General features: G+C 42.8%; 1 protein-coding gene across 1 annotated transcript in view; it reads right to left on the bottom strand.

Annotated features, from left to right (window-relative positions):
• Nucleotides 1–1,746: 1,746 nt before the first annotated feature.
• Nucleotides 1,747–26,664, bottom strand: part of NAPRT (nicotinate phosphoribosyltransferase) — a 341,546-nt gene continuing 316,628 nt past the window's right edge. Inside the window, exons 8-9 of the mRNA XM_053715969.1 lie at nucleotides 2,961–3,074; nucleotides 1,747–2,273 (exon numbers count right to left, since the gene is read on the bottom strand). Coding sequence (XP_053571944.1) covers nucleotides 2,208–2,273; nucleotides 2,961–3,074 — 180 coding nt within the window. The 3' untranslated portion in view covers nucleotides 1,747–2,207. The remainder of the gene's footprint in view (nucleotides 2,274–2,960; nucleotides 3,075–26,664) is intronic.

Raw genomic sequence — 26,664 nt, forward strand, 5'->3', positions numbered from 1 at the left:
TTTTTGCTAAAAATAAAATATATATATACAAGTTTTATGTTCTTCATGCAAAATGACATTTCATGAGTTTCACACAAAATGATTATTTATATCTATATTTATGCATCAATACAAACTTGAAAGCGTTCACACACAGATACAAACTGATACGGTTATGTGGCTCACACAAAACTGGAAATTAGATTTGGCTTACACAGATGCAAAATGTTTTTATGAATTTTTTTTTGTTGTTGTTTCACAATTTGCTTCCATATGCATGAAATAAGGGTCGTGTGCCGTTATTCAAAAACACATTAAAATGCCTATATAGCTTAACCCGTTTGGACATGCACGGTCTGAAAATACAAATCCATTTACATCTTTTAGAATCTTGCCGTTTGGGTTCCATGTTACATTATGTTTTAACAATACTAGAATATCCCTCTACTAGAGACATAGTTAAACGTAGAACGGAAGAAAATCAGAAGGGCAAGGCAACTCACTGATATACTAAGATTACTTAATAATTCTGCACACAGTGTGCTCAGAACTCTCTTTTATACATACACACACACACCCAATCCACAACTGCCAGGGTGCCAGCGGGTCACATACAAAGGATATAAGAAGGCACTCACTGGTCATTTCAAATAGTATTTAATAAAAAGGGTGACGTACATATATATATACACACACACAAAATATATATATCTATATATACACACACACACACATATATATATATACATACATAGATACATACACACACACTTTATGTGTGTGTGTGTATATATATATATATATATACACACACATATATATATATATATATATATATACACACACACATATATATATACACATACACTTTATGTGTATGTATATATATATATATATATATAAATAATGTGTGTGTGTGTGTGTGTGTGTATGTATGTGTGTGTATATATACACATACACACACACACACATACATACACACATACACATACACACTTTATGTGTATATATATATATATATATATATATATATATATATAAATAATGTGTGTGTGTGTGTGTGTATGCATGTGTGTGTATATATACACATGCATATACACACACACACTATATATATATATATATATATACACATACACACACACTTTTATGTACTAAAGGGTAAAACATTTTTATATATAGTGAAGATATAAAAAACACAAATTAGTAGTAGCATGCGTAATGTAATGTTTGCTTTACTTGTAACCATATTTGATTCTTAAAATACAACATGAGAGGTTAATACTAGTAGAGGGGGCAAAGGTAGGAGGGGGACTTTCTTTTAAAGGGATAGAAAGCCCCAATTAAACATTCAGGTAGAGCATGTTATGTTATTTTAAGGACACTTAAATTCACTTCTAATTTCAAATGTTCTTAGTTCTGTTATCCCTTGTTGAAACCGAATATGTACATATCTTACACTAGTGGGAGCTAGCTGCTGATTGGTGCCTGCAGACATTTGTCTCTTGTGATTGGCTAACTAAATGTGTGCAGTTAGCTGCCAGTAATGCAATGCTGTTCCTTCAGCAAAGGATAACAAGAGAATTAAGCAAAATTTGATAAGAATAAATTGGAAAGTTGTTTAAAATTATATAATCTATCCAAATTATGTAAGAAAATGTTTCCTGTCCCTTTAATATCAGGAGGCAGCAAGGAAGAAATGAGTGCTTAATACAAACAAGCTTAATTATAAAACACAATGTACAATCACGGGAATGGGCACAGAAATTACTTGTAAACACACACGTGAAAACACTTTATTAGTGGCAGCTGTTTTATCGCAGGTAATTATCACATTAAAGAAAAATGTGCAAATGTTACTCAATAAGTCTTGCAAAATACAAGACCTTTACAAAGAGAGGCGTTGGGACTGAAATGAAGAGAGTTTAATACTTGCACTAGTACTGCGATAGACTATCCGATCTCAGGACACAGCTACAGTTGGCACAGATCCTTCAAACATACTGAATCCTTTCAACGGAAAGTTCTACTGGGTTCCAGTTTAGAAAGCTACATGACTTCTCTGGAAGACAGAACGGACTCCAGATCCTGAGGTAATTTGTGTCCCCTAGAAAAAGCAGATGAGAACCAGACCTTTCACACGTCTTGTTTGTGGCTGGCATTGAGGAGAGGACGACTACTTGTGGTACAGAAGTGTGTACAGTTTTTAGTCAGCAGCGAAGAGAAATTTACTGAAGACTATTTGCTCTTCTGAGGCTTGTCAGCAAACCGTGCAGCTTCTCAGTGACGGCAACCTGGGAACGAGAGAGTGACCCAAGATCACTACAGGAAACACAACAACTGCCCCATATCACAGAATATCTGTGTACACCCCTAGTGCATGTGATTATGTTAAGAGGTTGGATCTACATGCAAAACAATGGGTGTGATTCCTTAACGCTGAACCCAAAATAAATAAAATAATAAAACGCACAAAACTAGAGACAGTTTAATAATATCTTGTTTGGGCCCAAAGATAATTTTAACCTCAACACTGGCAAATTTCTAATTTTTCTTAATACTAAACCTCTCTGGCTTTAAGACTTACATTTTTATAACATTGCTTGGACAGTTATGCAGTAGAAATAGACATAAATGATATTTGTAATGTGTAATCATCTTAGTGAAATCTAATGGCTTTGGGGTCATTTTAGATTTCAGATAAGACCTTTGTGTTCAGTTTAATAGGAGGTGTTGGTGCTACAGCAGTATCATATAGAAGCATGGAATAGATGCAGTTTGGCAATCTCGCACCTCACTACAAGTGAGGCAGTAGGTGATTCTTGTAGATTGGAAATGGAGCATCACACAGAAAAGTGCACAGAATCCAAAGGCTACAAGGTGTCCCTGATGTTACTAACCTTGTATAAGAGAATGTTTTTATTCTATTAAAACTTATATTTCATACTATGTAAGAATAATAATAACACAATTAAGCTTACTTTATAAGGCTGTGGGTCGTCCAGGTTCAGGTGTCCTTGGCTGAACTTGTTTAAAGACTCCTGGGCATGAGTTCGGATAAGCTCAATACTCGCAATGCTTTCATGATTGAGTCGCTAGAAACAAAAAAACACTGCATGGTTACCCAGCTACATATATTACACAAGTTTCCATCAACCCTAAGAGCACCAATTCCAAGTCTGTTTGCTATTTCAAGCTGTATAAGCTTCATCACATGATACAAGATGAGTAATTGAAACTTCTACAGCATTATCAGCTGTGTATATCCTGCTAAAACCTATTGGCTGTTAACATTAAGTATCTAATCCTCATTGGACCACTGAGCTTTGATCCCACTCACTCACTCACAGAATCACAAGTAGAGGAAGAAAACTAAAAAAAACAAATTACGCTTACCTGATAATTTCATTTTCTTCTGAAGGGAAGAGTCCACAGCTGCATTCATTACTTTTGGGAATTCAGAACCTGGCCACCAGGAAGAGGCAAAGACACCCCAGCCAAAGGCTTAAATAACCCCCCCCCCCCCACACTTCTATCATCCCCCAGTCATTCTGCCAAGGGAACAAGGAACAGTAGGAGAAATATAAGGGTGAAAAAAGCTGCATCAGAGATAAAAACATGGGCGGGAGCTGTGGACTCTTCCCTTCAAGAGAAAATGAAATTATCAGGTAAGCATAATTTATGTTTTTCTTCTTAAAAGGGAAGAGTCCACAGCTGCATTCATTACTTTTGGGAAAACAATACCCAAGCTAGAGGACACTGGATGCAAATAACGGGTGAATACAAAAGGCAGCCCCTTCGAAAGGCACCACAGCCTGAACTACTCAACACCCAAAACAAATTAAGTACAAATGACACGGGAGAAAAACCCAAGCCCAGGTAACTGCACATCAGTTACACCATCGGCAAAGCCGAACTAGAGACCACTCAGACCTAGAGTCCGTCAGGCCCAACTAACCTCCGAGGCGTCTGCCCTACGGGTCACGACTCCCAAGAAGGTACCCGGCCAAAGATGAGGACCGCATCTGCCCCCCCAAAAGTGAACCAGAGACCAGGAAAATCCGAACAAACGTTTTCAACACCTAGGAAACAACCCATGGTTGTCTTTACAAAGGCAACACCCAGGGAGACAAACTCCCTAGAACACAAGGACCCAAAAAAGAAGGATCCATACACAGTGAACATGTCCCCAAAAAGACTTGAGGAACTAGACTCGAGGATAAATAGGCAGAGACAGCAGAAACAGGATAAATATCCCAGCAGCTAGGACAGAGCTCTCCCAGAGAAACTCGAACCGCCTGAACAGGAACTCTCAAAGACCAGCCTCCAAAAGAAAGGCTGACCCTAATGCTAGCACAAACCTCCTAAAGGCGCACCAAAGCTAGTTAGCATCCAGCCAAAAGCAATTAGCTGTAACTGGACACACCATCACTGAGCAAATCGCTGTAGATAGCTCCAACTGCAAACCTCCAAGGACTTACAGCCCACCGAATAGCGGTTTCAAGGAGCTCCCCTCCCGGCACCAGATGCCAGTAGAAGAAGGAGGAAATCCAAAGTCCTCCCTCAAAGGAGAGGCCCAACCTTCCCTCCAGGATAACAGTCCCAGTCCAAGGCTAGTAAAAAGACCAAAGACAAGAGTCCCAGACTACAGGAAAAGAAAGAGGATCCACGAGGAACAAAGTCCCCTGTTAGACCACTGCTACAAACAGCATGCTACCGTGAGTCAGGAGAAACATTGTGCTCGGGTACGAGACCCCCTACATGCAGTCGTGGGCAAAAAAAAAAAGGCACACTTCCCAAGAGAAGAAGTCCCCCAAAAACCTCAGCATCCATATATTGGATACACATAGTAGAAAGTCCCCACGGGAGCAAAACCTCAGCCACCTCCTGCAGGAACCAGACATCACAGCTACCCTCCCAGGAACCTGAAATGCAGGAAGGGCCTCCAAGGAAGGACCAAGGACCCCCAGGACTCCACGAATACTAAGGTAATTCCGAACCAGGAGAACCCAAACCCCACTCTGGAAGAGAATGGAATGAAAACAACGGAAAAACCACCTACCATAGAAGCGAGACCCCACGGCCACATCGCCAACCTAGTTGAAAAACACCTGGAGTCTACAAGACCATCGTAAATGCACCAGAAGACCGGTAGGGGCCCGTCAGAAGGACCTTAAGCCTAAGCCACAGTCAGATAGGCATCTCTCACAGAGCCCCAGCCCCTACGAAAGGGGCCTGCGGGACCACAAACATCAAGCGTGAACCAAACCGTCCACACCCATCCATGGAGAGACCTGGACCAAGGCCAGGGTCCTCGACAATGGTCGATCAAAAGATCCAATCTCCGAAAGAACCCTAAACTGCCTCCTCCAAGGAGGAGCGCACTTCTAAAGTCCGTAGACTTTAGAAACTAGAAATAGCCTCAAACCCAAGAGTCACAAAGGACTCCTGAACAGCCTGAGAATCAGTACCCAATGCAAATGGATCACCAGAAATCTCGTAGGCAAGCGGCAACACATGATACACACAGAGAGATCTAACATTGCTACACCAGACCACCCCGAATAATCTGCATAACTTGAGTCTCAGAGAAAGAGAAGCTCTGAAGACATTACAAACTTTCAAGGAGTTGGTTATTAGAAACGCAGATAAGGGTGGTTCGGTAGTGGTAATGTCTAGAGCACAATTTGTAGCAGAGGTGAACAGGCAGCTACAGGACGTAAGATTCTATCAGGTTTTGAGTGGTGATCCCACAAATAGATTCAAAAGGGAACTAAGCCAGATCATAGATGATGGTCACGAAATGGGGATCTTGGATGAACCTACCTGTGACTTTCTATTAGTGGACAATCCAGTCCTACCTGTTTTTAATCATCTACCGAAGGTCCACAAAACCTTGGAGGGAGTCACAGGTAGGCCCATCGTGAGTGGCATAGGATCACTTTTAGAAAGGGTCTCGCAGTGGTTAGATGCTATATTGCAGCCTCTGGTAGGGAAATTGACGAGTTTTTTACAGGACACAACACATGTCTTGAAACTAATGGAGAGACTAAAGTGGGACGAAGGAGATATGTGGCTTACAATATATGTTAAGTCATTGTACCACCTCTATACCTCATGAAAAAGGCCTTGTAGCCTTGGAATTCTTTCTACGAAGGGAGGATAATTTTACTGACGAATTGGTGGAGTATGTGCCGAGGATAACACAATATCTATTGACACACAATTACTTTACTTTTGAGGGGGTTTTCTATCTCCAGAGATGCGATAAAGCGATGGGCGCTAAATTTGCGCCATCCTTCGCCAACCTCTATATGGGGTGGTGGGAGCTGTCCCGCATCTATGGAGATGGGAACCCCTTCAGGGGTAGTATTCAATTTTACAGACGCTACATAGATCTGCTCCTGGTGTGGAGAGGTACGGAAGAAAGTGCAAAATTGTTTGTTGACTGGCTGAACAATAACGACATTGGTTTAGAGTTCACGTTTGAATTCAATAAAAGAAAGATCAATTTTTTGGATCTCACCTTGATCGGTATTCCCAATGTCGGTATTGAGACAGAGGTCTATAGAAAGCCAATAACTCTCAATACGCTCCTCCACGCCAGGAGTAGTCATCCCCATCAGGTTTTTGCTCCTTCAGGAGAGGAATTTCAATGGGCAATATTCTTGCCCCTACACAACTGAAGAGCATACAACAGAATGAGTCCAGTTCTTGGCTTAGATTCAAGGGAGTGTATAAATGCAGTAATTTAACATGCAAAGCGTGTGAACACCTCTTGATAGGTGAAGGGTTTAAAAGCAGTGTCACTAATAAGAGGTATAGTCACAAGAAATGTATGCATTGTAGATTCACAGTGTATCTAGGCAGGCTGTACAGCCTGTGACCTACAGTATGTAGGAATGATGACCAGGGAAACAAGAGTACGTATTAGGGAGCACCTCTCTGACATCAAGGCGGGCACTCTGACTACCCCACTAGCACAGCATTTTAAACTGGTCCATAACAAAGAGAGTGTAACCTTCAAATGGACTATTATAGAAAGTGTGGATGCTGGACGAAGAGGTGGGGACAGAGAGGCCACATTGGCTGGAAGAGAAGTGTTTTGGATCTTCCAATTAAGGACTAGGCAACCAACTGGACTAAATTCAGCTTATGACCTTATAAATCATTGGCATTAAAGGTATACTAGGGTTAGAAATGAAACAAAATAATAGAATGGGAGTTTTTTAAGTAAGTTAAATACATAATCAGGCTCATCCCGTGAGCTGTAGCAATATAGAAAAGATAAACAATACTAAGCATCCAATTTTTGTGTATATTGCTTCAGTTAGCCCACAGTGATTGTGAGGAGTAAATATAGCCCTTCATTAAATTGGTTTTGGTAAAACTGTAAGAGCAAAAGAATGTATTTGTATGATAATAAATAAAATACCGATAGCCCCTTTCAAGGAATTAAGGTATATGGAATATAGGTTTTATAATGATAATCCTATTAAAATATTCATCATACAAATCTTCCTCCCCTCTCTCTCTCTTTTTCCTTAATTTTTTCAATTTTTTCAATTTTATTTAAATGAGTCATTATTTAGATAAACTATTATCTTACCCTAGTTATACATTAGATATAACTTTTCTGAGTGGAACCTTATCAATATGAATAGTGATAAAATGTAATAAGTTATGAAATTGACTTTGCACAAGAGATTTGTCAGACCTGTAATAGGTTAATCAGTGATGAAGGAGTTAATCCTGCAATATGTCCTTTAGCCAATTGAATGTTTTTACACCCTTTATTAAGCCCAATAGTTACAAGGGAATAGTAAGCTATGAGTACAGCAAATATGCTGAAACGCGTAAGCTGATCTACACACTAAAGGGCATGTTTTTTTTTTTTGTATCACTTCAGCTTTTATTCCATAAAACAGAATTTCACTTTTACTGCGGCTCCTGAACTTTTGTTTGATTGCACACACAGAGGCAGGGTAACACCAATACCCAAAGGCAAATGATAACCCAGGGCCCTGCTCGCCATCTCAGAGAATTAACGAAGGCACCGCCCACGAGACCCCAAACAGAAAACGTCTGACCCTCACAGCGTGGCCCTCCGTACCCAACCTCGACACTACTGAAAAGCCTCAAGGCTAGTGTAACATCGAGGACGCAATACACACGAACGTCAAAGACAGTAGTCCGACTGAGGGTATTAGACAGAGAGCTTGAAGAAGCTATTATTCAAGGAAACTACCTTAAGCAGACAAACGCTGGAGCCGTAGCTCCCACAGAAGGAAGGGAACCCCTGCACACCACCTCTCAGAGTAATATAACTCGGAACAGAGAAAGACAAACATGCCTGCGCACTCGACCAGATGACACCCCCAAAAGAGGGGAAGGATGATACTTCACCACCGCAAGAAAGAGCGCAATAGGCTAAAGAGTCAGGGTCCGGAGGAACCTCGAGTGAAAACCCAAACGGTTAATTACCCGGCACAAACCTCGAGTGAAAACCCAAACGGTTAATTACCCGGCACACTAGACCAAACAGGTCACACACATCTCCCAACTTCCATTTAATGGAAATAACGGTTCTAAGTCCACGGGGACCTGATAACCTAGAAGTCATCTGCAAGAGGCATATTCATAGCCCAGGCGAGTAGCCCCAACCGACCAAACTTAGATTGGCAAGCAGAACCCTCCATCCGGAGAAGTTGCATATAAACCACAGGCCTCATACATCGGTAGGATCAGAGCCCAGAGTCTATAGAATAGGTCAAGAGGCATTCTCAGCACCACGAAGGTGACATGAACCCTGGTAACAGCTGAAAAAGCACCCGACCAGTACCAGCCTGGTATAAGGACACTCTGGAACTGCTCAAGGTCCAAAAAAAATTTGTCCCAAAGGATCGATAAATGAACTAGAAACGAAAAATTATAATATTCAACAAGTGCGCAACTCCCGAGGGAGTGCCCACGCAACCACTAGTCTCAAGAATCGGTACCATAGAAGAACGTTCATAAAAACGAAAATTTAACAGACCTAAGCTTAAGAAAAAACAAATTAAACACATCCACCTGGATCACAAATAAAATAAAAGGCAGCACCCATCGGGTGAACGCCCAAGGTGAATGACAACAGGACCAGCCGAGTAGAGGCCCCATTCACCCAAGCTCAGAAATGGAACTGAAAAAATGAAGACGATAAGGAGATTGGCTTCATCCCCTAAGTTCACATCCATTTTGCCATCCAGCTTCTAAGGCCTTGTATCCCTCTGCCCACTAGGACTGGGATCCTCTAACATTGCCAAAACATCTCTTAAAAGAACCCAAAGGCGAGCCAGTCTATAAAGGAAGGCAAAATCATCCCTCGCCAGATATCCGAGATTGGGCCCCTGAAGCCTCAGGGGCCAACATTTCCCCAGAAGGCCGAACTGAATCGGGCGATCCCACGCTCGATGGACCTAGGTTAACGGAGCACAGACTACTTCACTTGGGAGATATGAGACAGCGCAATAGAAATGGCCATGCGGAACCGTGCAGTAACCTCCAGCGGAAACAAGCCACTCTCCGGAGAAGGAGTGAAGGCCATAGGGAAACCTGCGTGCGTAGCCGGGAAAGGGTCTTGGGCACGCGCCTCACAGGTCATGGAAACCTCGGAGGCAGATGGCTCAATGCGCTCTAAGCTCCCAGATTCAGGAGAAGAGAGCACTCTAGAACGGCACCTGGAACATAACTGATGGGAATTGATTACCCGGGCCATTTCATATTCATCGCAAGACACATCCTCCATATCGGAGGCATCCGTGTCGCGTGTATTAGAATCCTCCATAATCTTGGGATTACAAAAAAACAAAAACTGGCACACTTTGACACCCCAATGGCTGGGGCACTCACCACCTCCTGTGAACCAGACAACCCACGAGCTAGACTCTCTCGGTCGCACACAGTCAGCATACAGAAGTGGAAAAAAACCAACGTAACCGCACCGGTCATGAGGTGCACCGTGCCAGTCACAAAAAGGGAGTGCAATCGTAAGAGATTGCGTCATTAAAAGTAGGCCGTCAACCTAAGTACAGCTACACATTGCAGATAGAACCACATAACAAACATGATTAAAGTCCCCCCTGTTCAATAACCCCCCTCAGGAGATATTAACCCATGATTCCTCATTTAAGATAAAAGGAGTCTCACTGGGACCCTACCTTGTTTCTTTAACAATACATCTCCTATTGAAATAAAATGAAACAATCTTACTGGAATCTAAACCGTGGAACAGGAACACGGCCCTTCAAGTGTGACAGATTGTAGACTCGCTTCTGATATGGACTTGAGTGAAGAAAGGTAGGCAGCAAAATTCGTCAGCATTGATTACCAAGGAGCTGTTAATGTGAGTCGGGATTGGTTTGCAGGAAAACTCTCCCTGCATCTTCGGACTTTCATCCATGCTCTCACTGAGAGGCTGACAGGATTACTTAAAACTCCAGTCCCATTGGGAAGAGTACTACCCTCCATAAGAGACTTCTGACACTTCTCTGCCAACCTCCTGTGACAAAAGGCAAAGAATGACTGAGGGATGAGGGAAGTGGGGGAGGTATTTAAGCCTTTGGCTGGGGTGTCCTTGCCTCCTCCTTGTGGCCAGGTTCTGAATTCCCAAAAGTAATTAATGCAGTTGTGGACTCTTCCCTTTTAAGAAGAAAAGCAGGAAAGGACAAAGCAGGGCAAATAAAAGTACAAAACAAGTTCTGTGCAGAAAGACATGCATGGCTTGTGTACTCTCACCATCATGAAAGAAATTAAATTTATCTGGTAAACATTACATTTGTTTTTCTTTAAAAAGAAGGTGAGAGTCCACGAGACATCACATGTTAGATCTTATATCCAAGCATTCTGCAATACCACTACATAATTGGGGGACAAGACAGGTAAGGTAGATGAGCTACTAATCAGGCACTACAGCCCACAGTACTTTCCTGACAAAATGATAAAATTTAGCAAAGGTTTACAAAAACATAAATTATGCTTACCTGATAATTTTCTTTTCTTCTGACGGGAAGAGTCCACAGCTGCATTCATTACTTTTGGGAATTCAGAACCTGGCCACCAGGAGGCGGCAAAGACACCCCAGCCAAAGGCTTCTAATACATCCCCCACTTCCCTCATCCCCCAGTCATTCTGCCAAGGGAACAAGGAACAATAGGAGATAATCAGGGTGGTAGACATTGAAGTCCAAAATCTATAAGATCTTGCAGATAAGCCTCTTTAAACTCTCCTAAAGAAATTTCAGAACTCTAAGAATATGAAAATAATTACAACCATTCTTAGAGCTCCAAACCCAAATGGTTTCACTTACCTTGTGGTAAATACGCCTAGTGACAGGTTTTCTGGCCAGAATTAAGGTATCTATTACCTAATCAGGTTAACCCTGTTAGCCAAAAATTAAGCGTTCAATCGCCAAGCCAAAGACAGAGGTTTGAGATCCTGATGATAAAAGCGGTCTTGAGAGAAAAAACATAATTTATGCTTACCTGATAAATTTATTTCTCTTGTGGTGTATCCAGTCCCTGGAATCATCCATTACTTGTGGGATATTCTTATTCCCAAGAGGAAGTTGCAAGAGGATCACCCACAGCAGAGCTGTCTATATAGCTCCTCCCCTAACTGCCATATCCAGTCATTCGAACGAAAACAAGCAGAGAAAGGAGAAACCATAGGGTGCAGTGGTGACTGTAGTTTAAAGTTAAAAAATACCTGCCTTAAAATGACAGGGCGGGCCGTGGACTGGATATACCACAAGAGAAATACATTTATCAGGTAATCATAAATTATGTTTTCTCTTGTAAGGTGTATCCAGTCCACGGATCATCCATTACTTGTGGGATACCAATACCAAAGCTAAAGTACACGGATGAAGGGAGGGACAAGGCAGGTACTTAAACGGAAGGTACCACTGCCTGTAAAACCTCTCTCCCAAAAATAGCCTCCGAAGAAGCAAAAGTATCAAATTTGTAGAATTTTGAAAAAGTATGAAGCGAAGACCAAGTCGCCGCCTTGCAAATCTGTTCAACAGAAGCCTCATGTTTAAAGGCCCATGTGGAAGCCACAGCTCTAGTAGAATGAGCTGTAATCCTTTCAGGAGGCTGCTGGCCAGCAGTCTCATAAGCTAAGCGTATTATACTTCTTAGCCAAAGTGAAAGAGAAGTTGCCGAAGCCTTTTGGCATTTTCTCTGTCCAGAGTAGACAACAAACAATGCAGATGTTTGACGAAAATCTTTAGTGGCTTGTAAATAATACTTTAAAGCACGAACCACGTCAAGATTGTGTAATAGACGTTCCTTCTTTGAAGAAGGGTTAGGACACAATAATGGAACAACAATCTCCTGATTGATATTCTTATTAGATACTACCTTAGGTAAAAACCCAGGTTTGGTGCGCAGAACTACCTTATCTGCATGGAAGATCAGATAAGGAGAATCACATTGTAAGGCAGATAACTCGGAACTCTACAAGCCGAGGAAATAGCCACCAAAAAAAGAACTTTCCAAGATAAAAGCTTAATATCTATGGAATGAAGAGGTTCAAACGGAACCCCTTGAAGAACCAAATTTAAACTCCATGGCGGAGCAACTGGTTTAAACACAGGCTTGATTCTAACTAAAGCCTGACAAAAAGCCTGAACGTCTGGAACATCCGCCAGACGCTTGTGCAAAAGAATAGACAGAGCAGAAATCTGTCCCTTTAAAGAACTAGCTGACAATCCTTTTTCCAATCCTTCTTGGAGAAAAGATAATATCCTGGGAATCCTGACTTTAATCCATGAGTAACCCTTGGATTCACACCAATAAAGATATTTACGCCATATCTTATGATAGATTTTCCTGGTGACAGGCTTTCGTGCCTGAATTAGGGTATCAATGACTGACTCGGAGAAGCCACGCTTTGATAAAATCAAGCGTTCAATCTCCAGGCAGTCAGTCTCAGAGAAATTAGATTTGGATGGTTGAACGGACCCTGAAGTAGAAGGTCCTGTCTCAGAGGCAGAGTCCATGGTGGAAAGGATGACCTGTCCACCAGATCTGCATACCAAGTCCTGCGTGGCCACGCAGGCGCTATCAAGATAACCGATGCTCTCTCCTGCTTGATTTTGGCAATCAGACGAGGGAGCAGAGGAAACGGTGGAAACACATAAGCCAGGTTGAAGGACCAAGGCGCTGCTAGAGCATCTATCAGCGTCGCCTTGGGATCCCTGGACCTGGATCCGTAACAAGGAAGCTTGGTGTTCTGGCGAGACGCCATGAGATCCAGTTCTGGTTTGCCCCAACAATGAATCAATTGTGCAAACACCTCCGGATGGAGTTCCCACTCCCCCGGATGAAAAGTCTGACGACTTAGAAAATCCGCCTCCCAGTTCTCTACACCTGGGATATGGATAGCTGATAGGTGGCAAGAGTGAATCTCTGCCCAGCGAATTATCTTTGAGACTTCTAACATAGCCAGGGAACTCCTTGTTCCCCCTTGATGGTTGATGTAAGCCACAGTCGTGATGTTGTCCGACTGAAATCTGATGAACCTCATTGTCGCTAGCTGAGGCCAAGCCTGAAGAGCATTGAATATCGCTCTCAGTTCCAGAATGTTTATTGGAAGGAGTATCTCCTCCTGAGTCCACGATCCCTGAGCCTTCAGGGAGTTCCAGACTGCCCCCCCAGCCTAGAAGGCTGGCATCTGTCGTTACAATTGTCCAATCTGGCCTGCGAAAGGTCATACCTTTGGACAGATTGACCCGAGATAGCTACCAGAGAAGAGAATCCCTGGTCTCTCGATCCAGATTTAGTAGAGGGGACAAATCTGTGTAATCCCCATTCCACTGACTGAGCATGCAGAGTTGCAGCGGTCTGATATGTAGGCGTGCAAACGGCACTATGTCCATTGCTGCTACCATTAAGCCGATTACTTCCATGCACTGAGCCACCAAAGGGCGAGGAATGGAATTAAGAACACGGCAGGAATTTAGAAGTTTTGATAACCTGGTCTCCGTCAGGTAAATCTTCATTTCTACAGAATCTATCAGAGTTCCTAGGAAGGAAACTCTTGCGAGGGGGGATAGAGAACTCTTTTCCTCGTTCACTTTTCACCCATGTGACCTCAGAAATGCCAGAACTATGTCCGTATGAGACTTGGCAATTTGGAAGTTTGACGCCTGTATCAGGATGTCATCTAAATAAGGGGCCACTGCTATGCCCCTTGGTCTTAGGACCGCCAGAAGCGACCCCAGAACCTTCGTAAAAATTCTTGGGGCTGTAGCTAATACAAAGGGAAGAACTACAAACTGGTAATGCCTGTCAAGGAAGGCAAACCTGAGAAACCGATGATGATCTTTGTGTATCGGAATGTGAAGATAAGCATCCTTCAAATCCACTGTAGTCATATATTGACCCTCCTGGATCATAGGTAGGATGGTACGAATAGTCTCCATCTTGAATGATGGAACTCTGAGGAATTTGTTTAAGATCTTGAGATCTAAAATTGGTCCTCCAGTGATATCAGCAATGATCTCCTTCAAACCAGGCCCGAATAGGGTCTGCCCCTTGAAGGGAATGTTAAGCAGCTTAGACTTTGAAGTGACGTCAGCTGACCATGATTTAAGCCATAGTGCCCTGCGCGCCTGGATAGCAAAACCAGAATTCTTAGCCGTTAGTTTAGTCAAATGAACAATGGCATCAGAAACAAAAGAATTGGCTAGCTTAAGTGCTCTAAGCTTGTCAAGTATGTCATCCAATGGAGTCGCTACCTGTAAAGCCTCTTCCAGAGACTCAAACCAGAAAGCCGCAGCAGCAGTGACCGGAGCAATGCATGCAAGGGGCTGTAGGATAAAACCTTGTTGAATAAACATTTTCTTAAGGTAACCCTCTAACTTTTTATCCATTGGATCTGAGAAAGCACAACTGTCCTCGACCGGGATAGTAGTATGCTTTGCTAGGGTAGAAACTGCACCCTCCACCTTAGGGACTGTCTGCCATAAGTCCCGTGTGGTGGCATCTATTGGAAACATTTTCCTAAAAATAGGAGGGGGAGAGAACGGCACACCTGGTCTATCCCATTCCTTAGTAATAATTTCTGTAAACCTTTTAGGTATTGGAAAAACATCAGTGCACACCGGCACTGCATAGTATTTATCCAATCTACACAATTTCTCTGGCACTGCAATTGTATCACAGTCATTCAGAGCAGCTAAAACCTCCCTGAGCAATACACGGAGGTTCTTAAGCTTAAATTTAAATGTAGACATGTCAGAATCAGGTTGTATCATCTTCCCTGAGTCAGAAACATCACCCACAGAAAGAAGCTCTCCTTCCTCAGCTTCTGCATATTGTGAGGCAGTATCAGACATAGCTCTTAAAGCGTCAGTATGCTCTGTATTTCTTCTAACTCCAGAGCCATCTCGCTTTCCTCTAAATTCAAGTAGTCTGGCAAATACCGCTGACAGTGTATTATCCATGACTGCCGCCATGTCTTGTAAAGTAAAAGCTATGGGCGCCCTAGATGTACTTGAGCGGGAGTCAAAGGATCCGACACGTGGGGAGAGTTAGTCGGCATAACTTCCCCCTTGTCAGATTCCTCTGGTGAAAATTTTTTTAAAGACAGAATATGATCTTTATTGCTTAAAGTGAAATCAGTACATTTGGTACACATTCTAAGAGGGGGTTCCACCATGGCTTTTAAACATAATGAACAAGGATTTTCCTCTATGTCAGACATGTTTAACAGACTAGCAATGAGACCAGCAAGCTTGGAAAACACTTTAAATCAAGTTAACAAGCAAAAAATAAAAACGGTACTGTGCCTTTAAGAGAAACAAATTTTGTCAGAATTTGAAAAACAGTGAAAAAAGGCAGTAAATCAAACAAAATTTTTACAGTGTGTATAATAAGCTAACAGAGCATTGCACCCACTTGCAAATGAATGATTAACCCCTTAGTTCAAAAAAAGGGATCAAAAAAACGATAGACGTTTTTTAACAGTCACAACAAACTGCCACAGCTCTGCTGTGGCCCTACCTTCCCAAATAAACAACTTTGGAAAGCCTCTGAGCCCTTTAGAGATGTCCTATAGCATTCAGGGGACTCCTGGAGGAAGCTGGATGTCTCAGTCTGTAATTTTTGCTGCGCAATAAAGCGCCAACATAGGCCCCTCCCACTCATGCTAAAACAGTGGAGAGTCTAAGGAAACTGTTTCTAGGCAAATTTAAGCCAGCCATGTGGACAAAATAGGCCCCAATAAAGTTTTATCACCAAAGCATATATAAACACGCTTAAAGATGCCAGCAAACGTTTTATATTGCAAATTTATAAGAGTATTACCTCTAAAAGTAAGCATGATACCAGTCGCTATTAAATCACTGTATTCAGGCTTACCTCACATAAATCTGGTATCAGCAGCATTTTCTAGTATTTACATCTCTAGAAACATTTTTTAACTGCACATACCTCATAGCAGGATACCCTGCACGCTATTCCCCAGCTGAAGTTACCTCTCTCTTCAGTTATGTGTGAGAACAGCAATGGATCTTAGTTACAACCTGCTAAGATAATAGAAATCACAGGCAGATTCTTCTTCTATTTTCTGCCTGGGATAAAATAGTACAACTCCGGTACCATTTAAAAATAATAAACTTTTGATTGAAGCAAAATAACAGCTACCTTTCACCACTTCTCTCTTACTACCTCCATGCTTGTTGCGAGTTGCAAGAGAATGACTGGATATGGCAGTTAGGGGAGGAGCTATATAGACAGCTCTGATGTGGGTGATCCTCTTGCAACTTCCTGTTGGGAATGAGAATATCCCACAAGTAATGGATGATCCGTGGACTGGATACACCTTACAAGAGAAAAGGTCTCTTCTGAAAGGAAGCCACCAAAGCAGGCAAGAGGACATTTGGATCAGGTCCCAGTACCAAGTCCTGCGAGACCAAGCTGGAGCTATCAGAATCAATGAAGCTCATTCTTGTTTTATGCTTGCTATCAATCTGAATAGCAACACAAAAGAAGAAAATGTGTATGTTAGATTGAAAAACCAGGGAGCTACTAGGGTATCACCTGTGTCTGAGGATCCTGAGAACTGGCACAGTAACAGGGTAGCTTGCGATTCCTTAAAATCTTGAAGATAGTTCAGTAGGATTGCTAGGTTTTTCTCTATAGTGTATACTTGTCCCTGAAGTAGTCCGAGTACTCAGCAGCACAGCAAAACCCTGTCTAGGATTTGATATTGCTCCAGCACGAGATACACAGTTGAGCTGGGCAACACATAGGAATGTCCTTACATAGGGGACCTTAGTAATCAACAGGTCTGCCCTCTAATCTGCCAGTCGCTGGTGCAGATACCTGATCTGCACCTATTTGTTAGGTATTACAGATAACCAGTAAGTAAGGATGAAAGCGGATCTCCGCAAGAGGTATAGTTAAGCTAATGTAATAATGTAATGTAGTAAGCACAGATATAAAAAGGCACAAATATATGACTGACCCCCTAAATGGGAACAAAGCAGTCAGAAACCCTACCCCCCCCCACACAAAAGGTGGTAAGATAGATGACCAGATCACAAGAATGTTAAAGAACAATAGTTAAAACAAAAGTATACAGAAGTGGAAAGTATACACACACACACAAAAACAAGTGCAAGGTAAGCTCTGATATGAGTTAGAGAAGTCTCACCACCTCCCAGGACACATTAAAGGCTTCTGACACCAGTAAGATGGCTACCGAACTGCAAGGTGAGGAGAGGAATGGCGCCAAAAGGGTAACATTTAGCACACTGAGTGCAAACGGAAGGCAGTGAGTGCTATTTTATTATAAGTTCAAATATGGCGCAGATGAAGAGAGAGGGGCTGCGTTAAAGGCTCCAGTGTTACTGGAGAGTGCTGAAGCCAGTAGTGCTATTCTTAAAGCAACTGTATGCTTAAAGTACCCAAAAGTGCATAAATCTGATACATAGTGTGTGTGACTACGAGCATGTCCCCAGGCTATGCAGATCATGTGTACATATTAATGCTAATAGTCAGTGGGCCTTGAATGTTTAATGTCAGCATCTTTGTATACTTCAGCTGCAGATGAATCCTGAAAGTAGCTGAAACCATAGGAGGCATTGCAAGTACAGTGTCAAGGATCTCACAAGGAGTCACATACTGTAGACCAGGGGATTGGCTGATAAATCTGCATTTCACCTGGGAGGACTGTGACATATTTACACTTGGAGGTTTCTCACTGCCTGGCTCATCTCCTCTATCCAGGAGGCAAACTGAGGGGGACTTGGGTCTCAGCTCGGTTAGAGAGCCTCTAACAAACGACTGGAGACAAAATTTGGGGGATTATGCGAGAGTGGGACAGATAAAAGTTCTGGTATGTTGGGCTGTTTTTGCGTCCATCAACTGGGCTGGAATGTAATCTCACGCGATCTCATCTTATGAAAGAAAATTAATTTTAAAATATCTACTTTTAGATGAAACATTAAAAAAATGATTTAAAAAGGGACACTCAAGTCAAAACAAACTTATGATTCAGATAGAGCAGCAGTTTCAAGACACTTTCCAATTTACGTCCATTATCAAATTTTCCTCAGTCTTTTTCTTTCTAATGACACGGTGAGTCCACGGATCATCATCAATTACTGTTGGGAATATCACTCCTGGCCAGCAGGAGGAGGCAAAGCGTACCACAGCAAAGCTGTTAAATATCACTCCCCTACCCACAATCCCCCAGTCATTCTCTTTGCCTGTAGTGCAAGGAGGAGGTGAAGTTTAGGTGTCAGATGAGAAGTTTTCTTCAATCAAGTTTTTATTTTTTAGCAGAGTAAGCTTACTCTGTTCTTTTCTGGGGTCTAGCCTAGTCCACATTAGTCTCTTCAGTAGGGCAGTGGTGGCTTTTGAGCACTTGAGAACTTGTGAGGTACAATCCTCACTGTGTTTTCTCAAGAATCTGCTGCCCTAACTAGAAAACCTGAGTAGGTTTACTTAGTTTTTCTCTCTTCACAGGTCCATGTGAGGTGCTGCACCTCTCAAACCAGGTGAGCTGTCCTGCTGCTGGACAGCACTTTCAGGTAAGTGCCATTTTAATTTTCTTTTGCAAGGGAGATTGCTGGCACTTGTTACAGCTAAAAGCCGTCTTATTTAATATGAGACTTTGTTAAACCTTCATGTTTGGGGTTTCTTTTAGGCAGTTTGGACATTGAGACTGAGGTGATTTATGGTGGCTCAGTGTCTTATAGTAGTTTTTATACTTTAACTTTTGGTCATGGAGATTACTGTTGTAATCCATTTTTTTCGGTAGTTAGGACTCTGTGACTGCTCTGTATTTGAAAATGAGCTACAGGACAGGTAGGCACCTCAGTAAAGCTACTGAGGTGTATAGGTAGCCTGAGTTCTATTTGGTTTGTTGCGCTAACACACATTTCTATTTAAAGACACAGTACACATTTATTTTCAAATAAAGAATTTTTAGACTTTATCCTTATTTATTACATATGATGGATCAAGAGGCTTTTCAAACCATTATCCCAGACGAAGTTGCTGCTTGTCCGTTATGCTTTGATGCTCAGGTGGAACTCCCAGTTCCTTTTTGTTCCTCATGCATTGAGAGAACTTTAAGTTATAGAGATAAAATATTTGACCATGAGCTACCATTATCCCAGGCAAATGCTGTTCAGGTGTCTCTTGTTGCAGATATGCAGCAGTTTTCTCCTTAAAGGGACATGAAACCCACATTTTTTCATTCATGATTTAGAAAGAGCATGCAATTCTAAACAACTTTCTAATTTACTTCTATTATCTAATTTGCTTCATTCTCTCGATATACTTTGTTGAAAAGCATATCTAGATAGGATCAGTAGGTGCTGATTGGTTGCTGCACATAGATGCCTTGGGTGATTGGCTCACCCCTGTGCATTGATATTTCTTCAACAAAGGATATCTAAAGAATGAAGCAAATTAGATATTAGAAGTAAATTGAAATGTTTTTTAAAATTGTATTCTCTTGTTGAATCATGAAAGAAATTTTTTGGCTTTAGTGTCCCTTTAACCGTCCCAACTTTTTCAATCTCCACATACAGTGCCCTGTGTTTCCTCTTGCAATCCTGTAGGATGTTCTCTACAAGACATTGCTTCCCAGGTATCCCTTGCGGTATCTGAGGCCTTGTCAGCTTTCCCCATGTTGCAGGGAAGGCGTAAAAGGAAACAGTAAGGTTTCTGATCAAGTTCTGGCTATCCAGAGTGTCCCTTCCCATAAGCCTGAGGAAAAAGACATATCGTTAGCATCTGAGGGGGAAATCTCAGATTCAGACAGTTTAACTCCTTCTTCTGATGCTGAAGTGGTATCCTTCAGATTTAAGCTAGAACACCTTTGCTTATTACTTAAGGAGGTTTTGGCTACTTTGAATGGCTCCGACACAACTATCGTAGTCAATCCTAAAAAGTCTAGTAAATTGAACAAATACTTTATTGTTCCCTCCGCGGTGGAGGTTTTTCCAGTACCTGACCGTGCTGCAGAGATTATTGCTCCAGAATGGGAAAGACCTGGTATTCCCTTTTCTCCATCTCTTATTTTTAAGAAGATGTTTCCTATAGCGGCTTCCGGTTTTCCTATAGCGTTACCGGATAGGGGGCCGTTCCTTCATGCTGTCTTAGAGGCAGCAGCAGGCTTTTTGGCCTGCTTACCTTTGTTCCTGGTCTGGTTAGGTCTCCAGACCGACTTGGACTGAGCAAAAGTTCCCTCTTGTTTCGCATTAGAGGAAGTTGATGCCGCACTTGCCTTGAAGTTTCGAAAGGTACGAAAATTAGACTGTTTGGCCCTTGATTTGGACCTATCCTGAGGAAGGGCATGACCTTTTCCTCCAGTGATATCAGCAATGATCTCCTTCAAACCAGGCCCGAATAGGGTCTGCCCCTTGAAGGGAATGTTAAGCAGCTTAGACTTTGAAGTGACGTCAGCTGACCATGATTTAAGCCATAGTGCCCTGCGCGCCTGGATAGCAAAACCAGAATTCTCAGCCGTTAGTTTAGTCAAATGAACAATGGCATCAGAAACAAAAGAATTGGCTAGCTTAAGTGCTCTAAGCTTGTCAAGTATGTCATCCAATGGAGTCGCTACCTGTAAAGCCTCTTCCAGAGACTCAAACCAGAAAGCCGCAGCAGCAGTGACCGGAGCAATGCATGCAAGGGGCTGTAGGATAAAACAGAATTTATGTTTACCTGATAAATTACTTTCTCCAACGGTGTGTCCGGTCCACGGCGTCATCCTTACTTGTGGGATATTCTCTTCCCCAACAGGAAATGGCAAAGAGCCCAGCAAAGCTGGTCACATGATCCCTCCTAGGCTCCGCCTACCCCAGTCATTCGACCGACGTTAAGGAGGAATATTTGCATAGGAGAAACCATATGGTACCGTGGTGACTGTAGTTAAAGAAAATAAATTATCAGACCTGATTAAAAAAACCAGGGCGGGCCGTGGACCGGACACACCGTTGGAGAAAGTAATTTATCAGGTAAACATAAATTCTGTTTTCTCCAACATAGGTGTGTCCGGTCCACGGCGTCATCCTTACTTGTGGGAACCAATACCAAAGCTTTAGGACACGGATGAAGGGAGGGAGCAAATCAGGTCACCTAAATGGAAGGCACCACGGCTTGCAAAACCTTTCTCCCAAAAATAGCCTCAGAAGAAGCAAAAGTATCAAACTTGTAAAATTTGGTAAAAGTGTGCAGTGAAGACCAAGTCGCTGCCCTACATATCTGATCAACAGAAGCCTCGTTCTTGAAGGCCCATGTGGAAGCCACAGCCCTAGTGGAATGAGCTGTGATTCTTTCGGGAGGCTGCCGTCCGGCAGTCTCGTAAGCCAATCTGATGATGCTTTTAATCCAAAAAGAGAGAGAGGTAGAAGTTGCTTTTTGCCCTCTCCTTTTACCGGAATAAACAACAAACAAGGAAGATGTTTGTCTAAAATCCTTTGTAGCATCTAAATAGAATTTTAGAGCGCGAACAACATCCAAATTGTGCAACAAACGTTCCTTCTTTGAAACTGGTTTCGGACACAGAGAAGGTACGATAATCTCCTGGTTAATGTTTTTATTAGAAACAACTTTTGGAAGAAAACCAGGTTTAGTACGTAAAACCACCTTATCTGCATGGAACACCAGATAAGGAGGAGAACACTGCAGAGCAGATAATTCTGAAACTCTTCTAGCAGAAGAAATTGCAACTAAAAACAAAACTTTCCAAGATAATATCTTAATATCAACGGAATGCAAGGGTTCAAACGGAACCCCCTGAAGAACTGAAAGAACTAAATTGAGACTCCAAGGAGGAGTCAAAGGTTTGTAAACAGGCTTAATTCTAACCAGAGCCTGAACAAAGGCTTGAACATCTGGCACAGCGGCCAGCTTTTTGTGAAGTAACACAGACAAGGCAGAAATCTGTCCCTTCAGGGAACTTGCAGATAGTCCTTTGTCCAATCCTTCTTGAAGGAAGGATAGAATCCTAGGAATCTTAACCTTGTCCCAAGGGAATCCTTTAGATTCACACCAACAGATATATTTTTTCCAAATTTTGTGGTAAATCTTTCTAGTTACAGGCTTTCTGGCCTGAACAAGAGTATCGATAACAGAATCTGAGAACCCTCGCTTCGATAAGATCAAGCGTTCAATCTCCAAGCAGTCAGCTGGAGTGAAACCAGATTCGGATGTTCGAACGGACCCTGAACAAGAAGGTCTCGTCTCAAAGGTAGCTTCCAAGGTGGAGCCGATGACATATTCACCAGATCTGCATACCAAGTCCTGCGTGGCCACGCAGGAGCTATCAAGATCACCGACGCCCTCTCCTGATTGATCCTGGCTACCAGCCTGGGGATGAGAGGAAACGGCGGGAACACATAAGCTAGTTTGAAGGTCCAAGGTGCTACTAGTGCATCCACTAGAGCCGCCTTGGGATCCCTGGATCTGGACCCGTAGCAAGGAACTTTGAAGTTCTGACGAGAGGCCATCAGATCCATGTCTAGAATGCCCCACAGCTGAGTGACTTGGGCAAAGATTTCCGGATGGAGTTCCCACTCCCCCGGATGCAATGTCTGACGACTCAGAAAATCCGCTTCCCAATTTTCCACTCCTGGGATGTGGATAGCAGACAGGTGGCAGGAGTGAGACTCCGCCCATAGAATGATTTTGGTCACTTCTTCCATCGCCAGGGAACTCCTTGTTCCCCCCTGATGGTTGATGTACGCAACAGTTGTCATGTTGTCTGATTGAAACCGTATGAACTTGGCCCTCGCTAGCTGAGGCCAAGCCTTGAGAGCATTGAATATCGCTCTCAGTTCCAGAATATTTATCGGTAACAGAGATTCTTCCCGAGACCAAAGACCCTGAGCTTTCAGGGATCCCCAGACCGCGCCCCAGCCCATCAGACTGGCGTCGGTCGTGACAATGACCCACTCTGGTCTGCGGAATGTCATCCCTCGTGACAGGTTGTCCAGGGACAGCCACCAACGGAGTGAGTCTCTGGTCCTCTGATTTACTTGTATCTTCGGAGACAAGTCTGTATAGTCCCCATTCCACTGACTGAGCATGCACAGTTGTAATGGTCTTAGATGAATGCGCGCAAAAGGAACTATGTCCATTGCCGCTACCATCAACCCGATCACTTCCATGCACTGAGCTATGGAAGGAAGAGGAACGGAATGAAGTATCCGACAAGAGTCTAGAAGCTTTGTTTTTTCTGGCCTCTGTCAGAAAAATCCTCATTTCTAAGGAGTCTATTATTGTTCCCAAGAAGGGAACCCTTGTTGACGGAGATAGAGAACTCTTTTCCACGTTCACTTTCCATCCGTGAGATCTGAGAAAGGCCAGGACAATGTCCGTGTGAGCCTTTGCTTGAGGAAGGGACGACGCTTGAATTAGAATGTCGTCCAAGTAAGGTACTACAGCAATGCCCCTTGGTCTTAGCACAGCTAGAAGGGACCCTAGTACCTTTGTGAAAATCCTTGGAGCAGTGGCTAATCCGAAAGGAAGCGCCACGAACTGGTAATGTTTGTCCAGGAATGCGAACCTCAGGAACCGATGATGTTCCTTGTGGATAGGAATATGTAGATACGCATCCTTTAAATCCACCGTGGTCATGAATTGACCTTCCTGGATGGAAGGAAGAATAGTTCGAATGGTTTCCATCTTGAACGATGGAACCTTGAGAAACTTGTTTAAGATCTTGAGATCTAAGATTGGTCTGAACGTTCCCTCTTTTTTGGGAACTATGAACAGATTGGAGTAGAACCCTATCCCTTGTTCTCTTAATGGAACAGGATGAATCACTCCCATTTTTAACAGGTCTTCTACACAATGTAAGAATGCCTGTCTTTTTATATGGTCTGAAGACAACTGAGACCTGTGGAACCTCCCCCTTGGGGGAAGTCCCTTGAATTCCAGAAGATAACCTTGGGAGACTATTTCTAGCGCCCAAGGATCCAGAACATCTCTTGCCCAAGCCTGAGCGAAGAGAGAGAGTCTGCCCCCCACCAGATCCGGTCCCGGATCGGGGGCCAACATTTCATGCTGTCTTGGTAGCAGTGGCAGGTTTCTTGGCCTGCTTACCCTTGTTCCAGCCTTGCATTGGTCTCCAAGCTGGCTTGGCTTGAGAAGTATTACCCTCTTGCTTAGAGGACGTAGCACTTTGGGCTGGTCCGTTTCTACGAAAGGGACGAAAATTAGGTTTATTTTTTGCCTTGAAAGGCCGATCCTGAGGAAGGGCGTGGCCCTTACCCCCAGTGATATCAGAGATAATCTCTTTCAAGTCAGGGCCAAACAGCGTTTTCCCCTTGAAAGGAATGTTAAGTAGCTTGTTCTTGGAAGACGCATCAGCCGACCAAGATTTCAACCAAAGCGCTCTGCGCGCCACAATAGCAAACCCAGAATTCTTAGCCGCTAACCTAGCCAATTGCAAAGTGGCGTCTAGGGTGAAAGAATTAGCCAATTTGAGAGCATTGATTCTGTCCATAATCTCCTCATAAGGAGGAGAATCACTATCGACCGCCTTTATCAGCTCATCGAACCAGAAACATGCGGCTGTAGCGACAGGGACAATGCATGAAATTGGTTGTAGAAGGTAACCCTGCTGAACAAACATCTTTTTAAGCAAACCTTCTAATTTTTTATCCATAGGATCTTTGAAAGCACAACTATCCTCTATGGGTATAGTGGTGCGTTTGTTTAAAGTGGAAACCGCTCCCTCGACCTTGGGGACTGTCTGCCATAAGTCCTTTCTGGGGTCGACCATAGGAAACAATTTTTTAAATATGGGGGGAGGGACGAAAGGAATACCGGGCCTTTCCCATTCTTTATTAACAATGTCCGCCACCCGCTTGGGTATAGGAAAAGCTTCTGGGAGCCCCGGCACCTCTAGGAACTTGTCCATTTTACATAGTTTCTCTGGGATGACCAACTTGTCACAATCATCCAGAGTGGATAATACCTCCTTAAGCAGAATGCGGAGATGTTCCAACTTAAATTTAAATGCAATCACATCAGGTTCAGCTTGTTGAGAAATGTTCCCTGAATCAGTAATTTCTCCCTCAGACAAAACCTCCCTGGCCCCATCAGACTGGGTTGGGGGCCCTTCAGAAATATTGTTATCAGCGTCGTCATGCTCTTCAGTATCTAAAACAGAGCAGTCGCGCTTACGCTGATAAGGGTTCATTTTGGCTAAAATGTTTTTGACAGAATTATCCATTACAGCCGTTAATTGTTGCATAGTAAGGAGTATTGGCGCGCTAGATGTACTAGGGGCCTCCTGAGTGGGCAAGACTCGTGTAGACGAAGGAGGGAATGATGCAGTACCATGCTTACTCCCCTCACTTGAGGAATCATCTTGGGCATCATTGTCATTATCACATAAATCACATTTATTTAAATGAATAGGAATTCTGGCTTCCCCACATTCAGAACACAGTCTATCTGGTAGTTCAGACATGTTAAACAGGCATAAACTTGATAACAAAGTACAAAAAACGTTTTAAAATAAAACCGTTACTGTCACTTTAAATTTTAAACTGAACACACTTTATTACTGCAATTGCGAAAAAACATGAAGGAATTGTTCAAAATTCACCAAATTTTCACCACAGTGTCTTAAAGCCTTAAAAGTATTGCACACCAAATTTGGAAGCTTTAACCCTTAAAATAACGGAACCGGAGCCGTTTTGAACTTTAACCCCTTTACAGTCCCTGGTATCTGCTTTGCTGAGACCCAACCAAGCCCCAAGGGGAATACGATACCAAATGACGCCTTCAGAAAGTCTTTTCTAAGTATCAGAGCTCCTCTCACATGCGACTGCATGCCATGCCTCTCAAAAACAAGTGCGCAACACCGGCGCGAAAATGAGGCTCTGCCTATGCTTTGGGAAAGCCCCTAAAGAATAAGGTGTCTAAAACAGTGCCTGCCGATATTATTATATCAAAATACCCAGATAAAATGATTCCTCAAGGCTAAATATGTGTTAATAATGAATCGATTTAGCCCAGAAAAAGTCCACAGTCTTAATAAGCCCTTTTTGAAGCCCTTATTTACGATCGTAATAAACATGGCTTACCGGATCCCATAGGGAAAATGACAGCTTCCAGCATTACATCGTCTTGTTAGAATGTGTCATACCTCAAGCAGCAAAAG

This window comes from Bombina bombina, chromosome 5 (genome assembly GCF_027579735.1).
Source record: "Bombina bombina isolate aBomBom1 chromosome 5, aBomBom1.pri, whole genome shotgun sequence".
Lineage (NCBI taxonomy): Eukaryota > Metazoa > Chordata > Amphibia > Anura > Bombinatoridae > Bombina > Bombina bombina.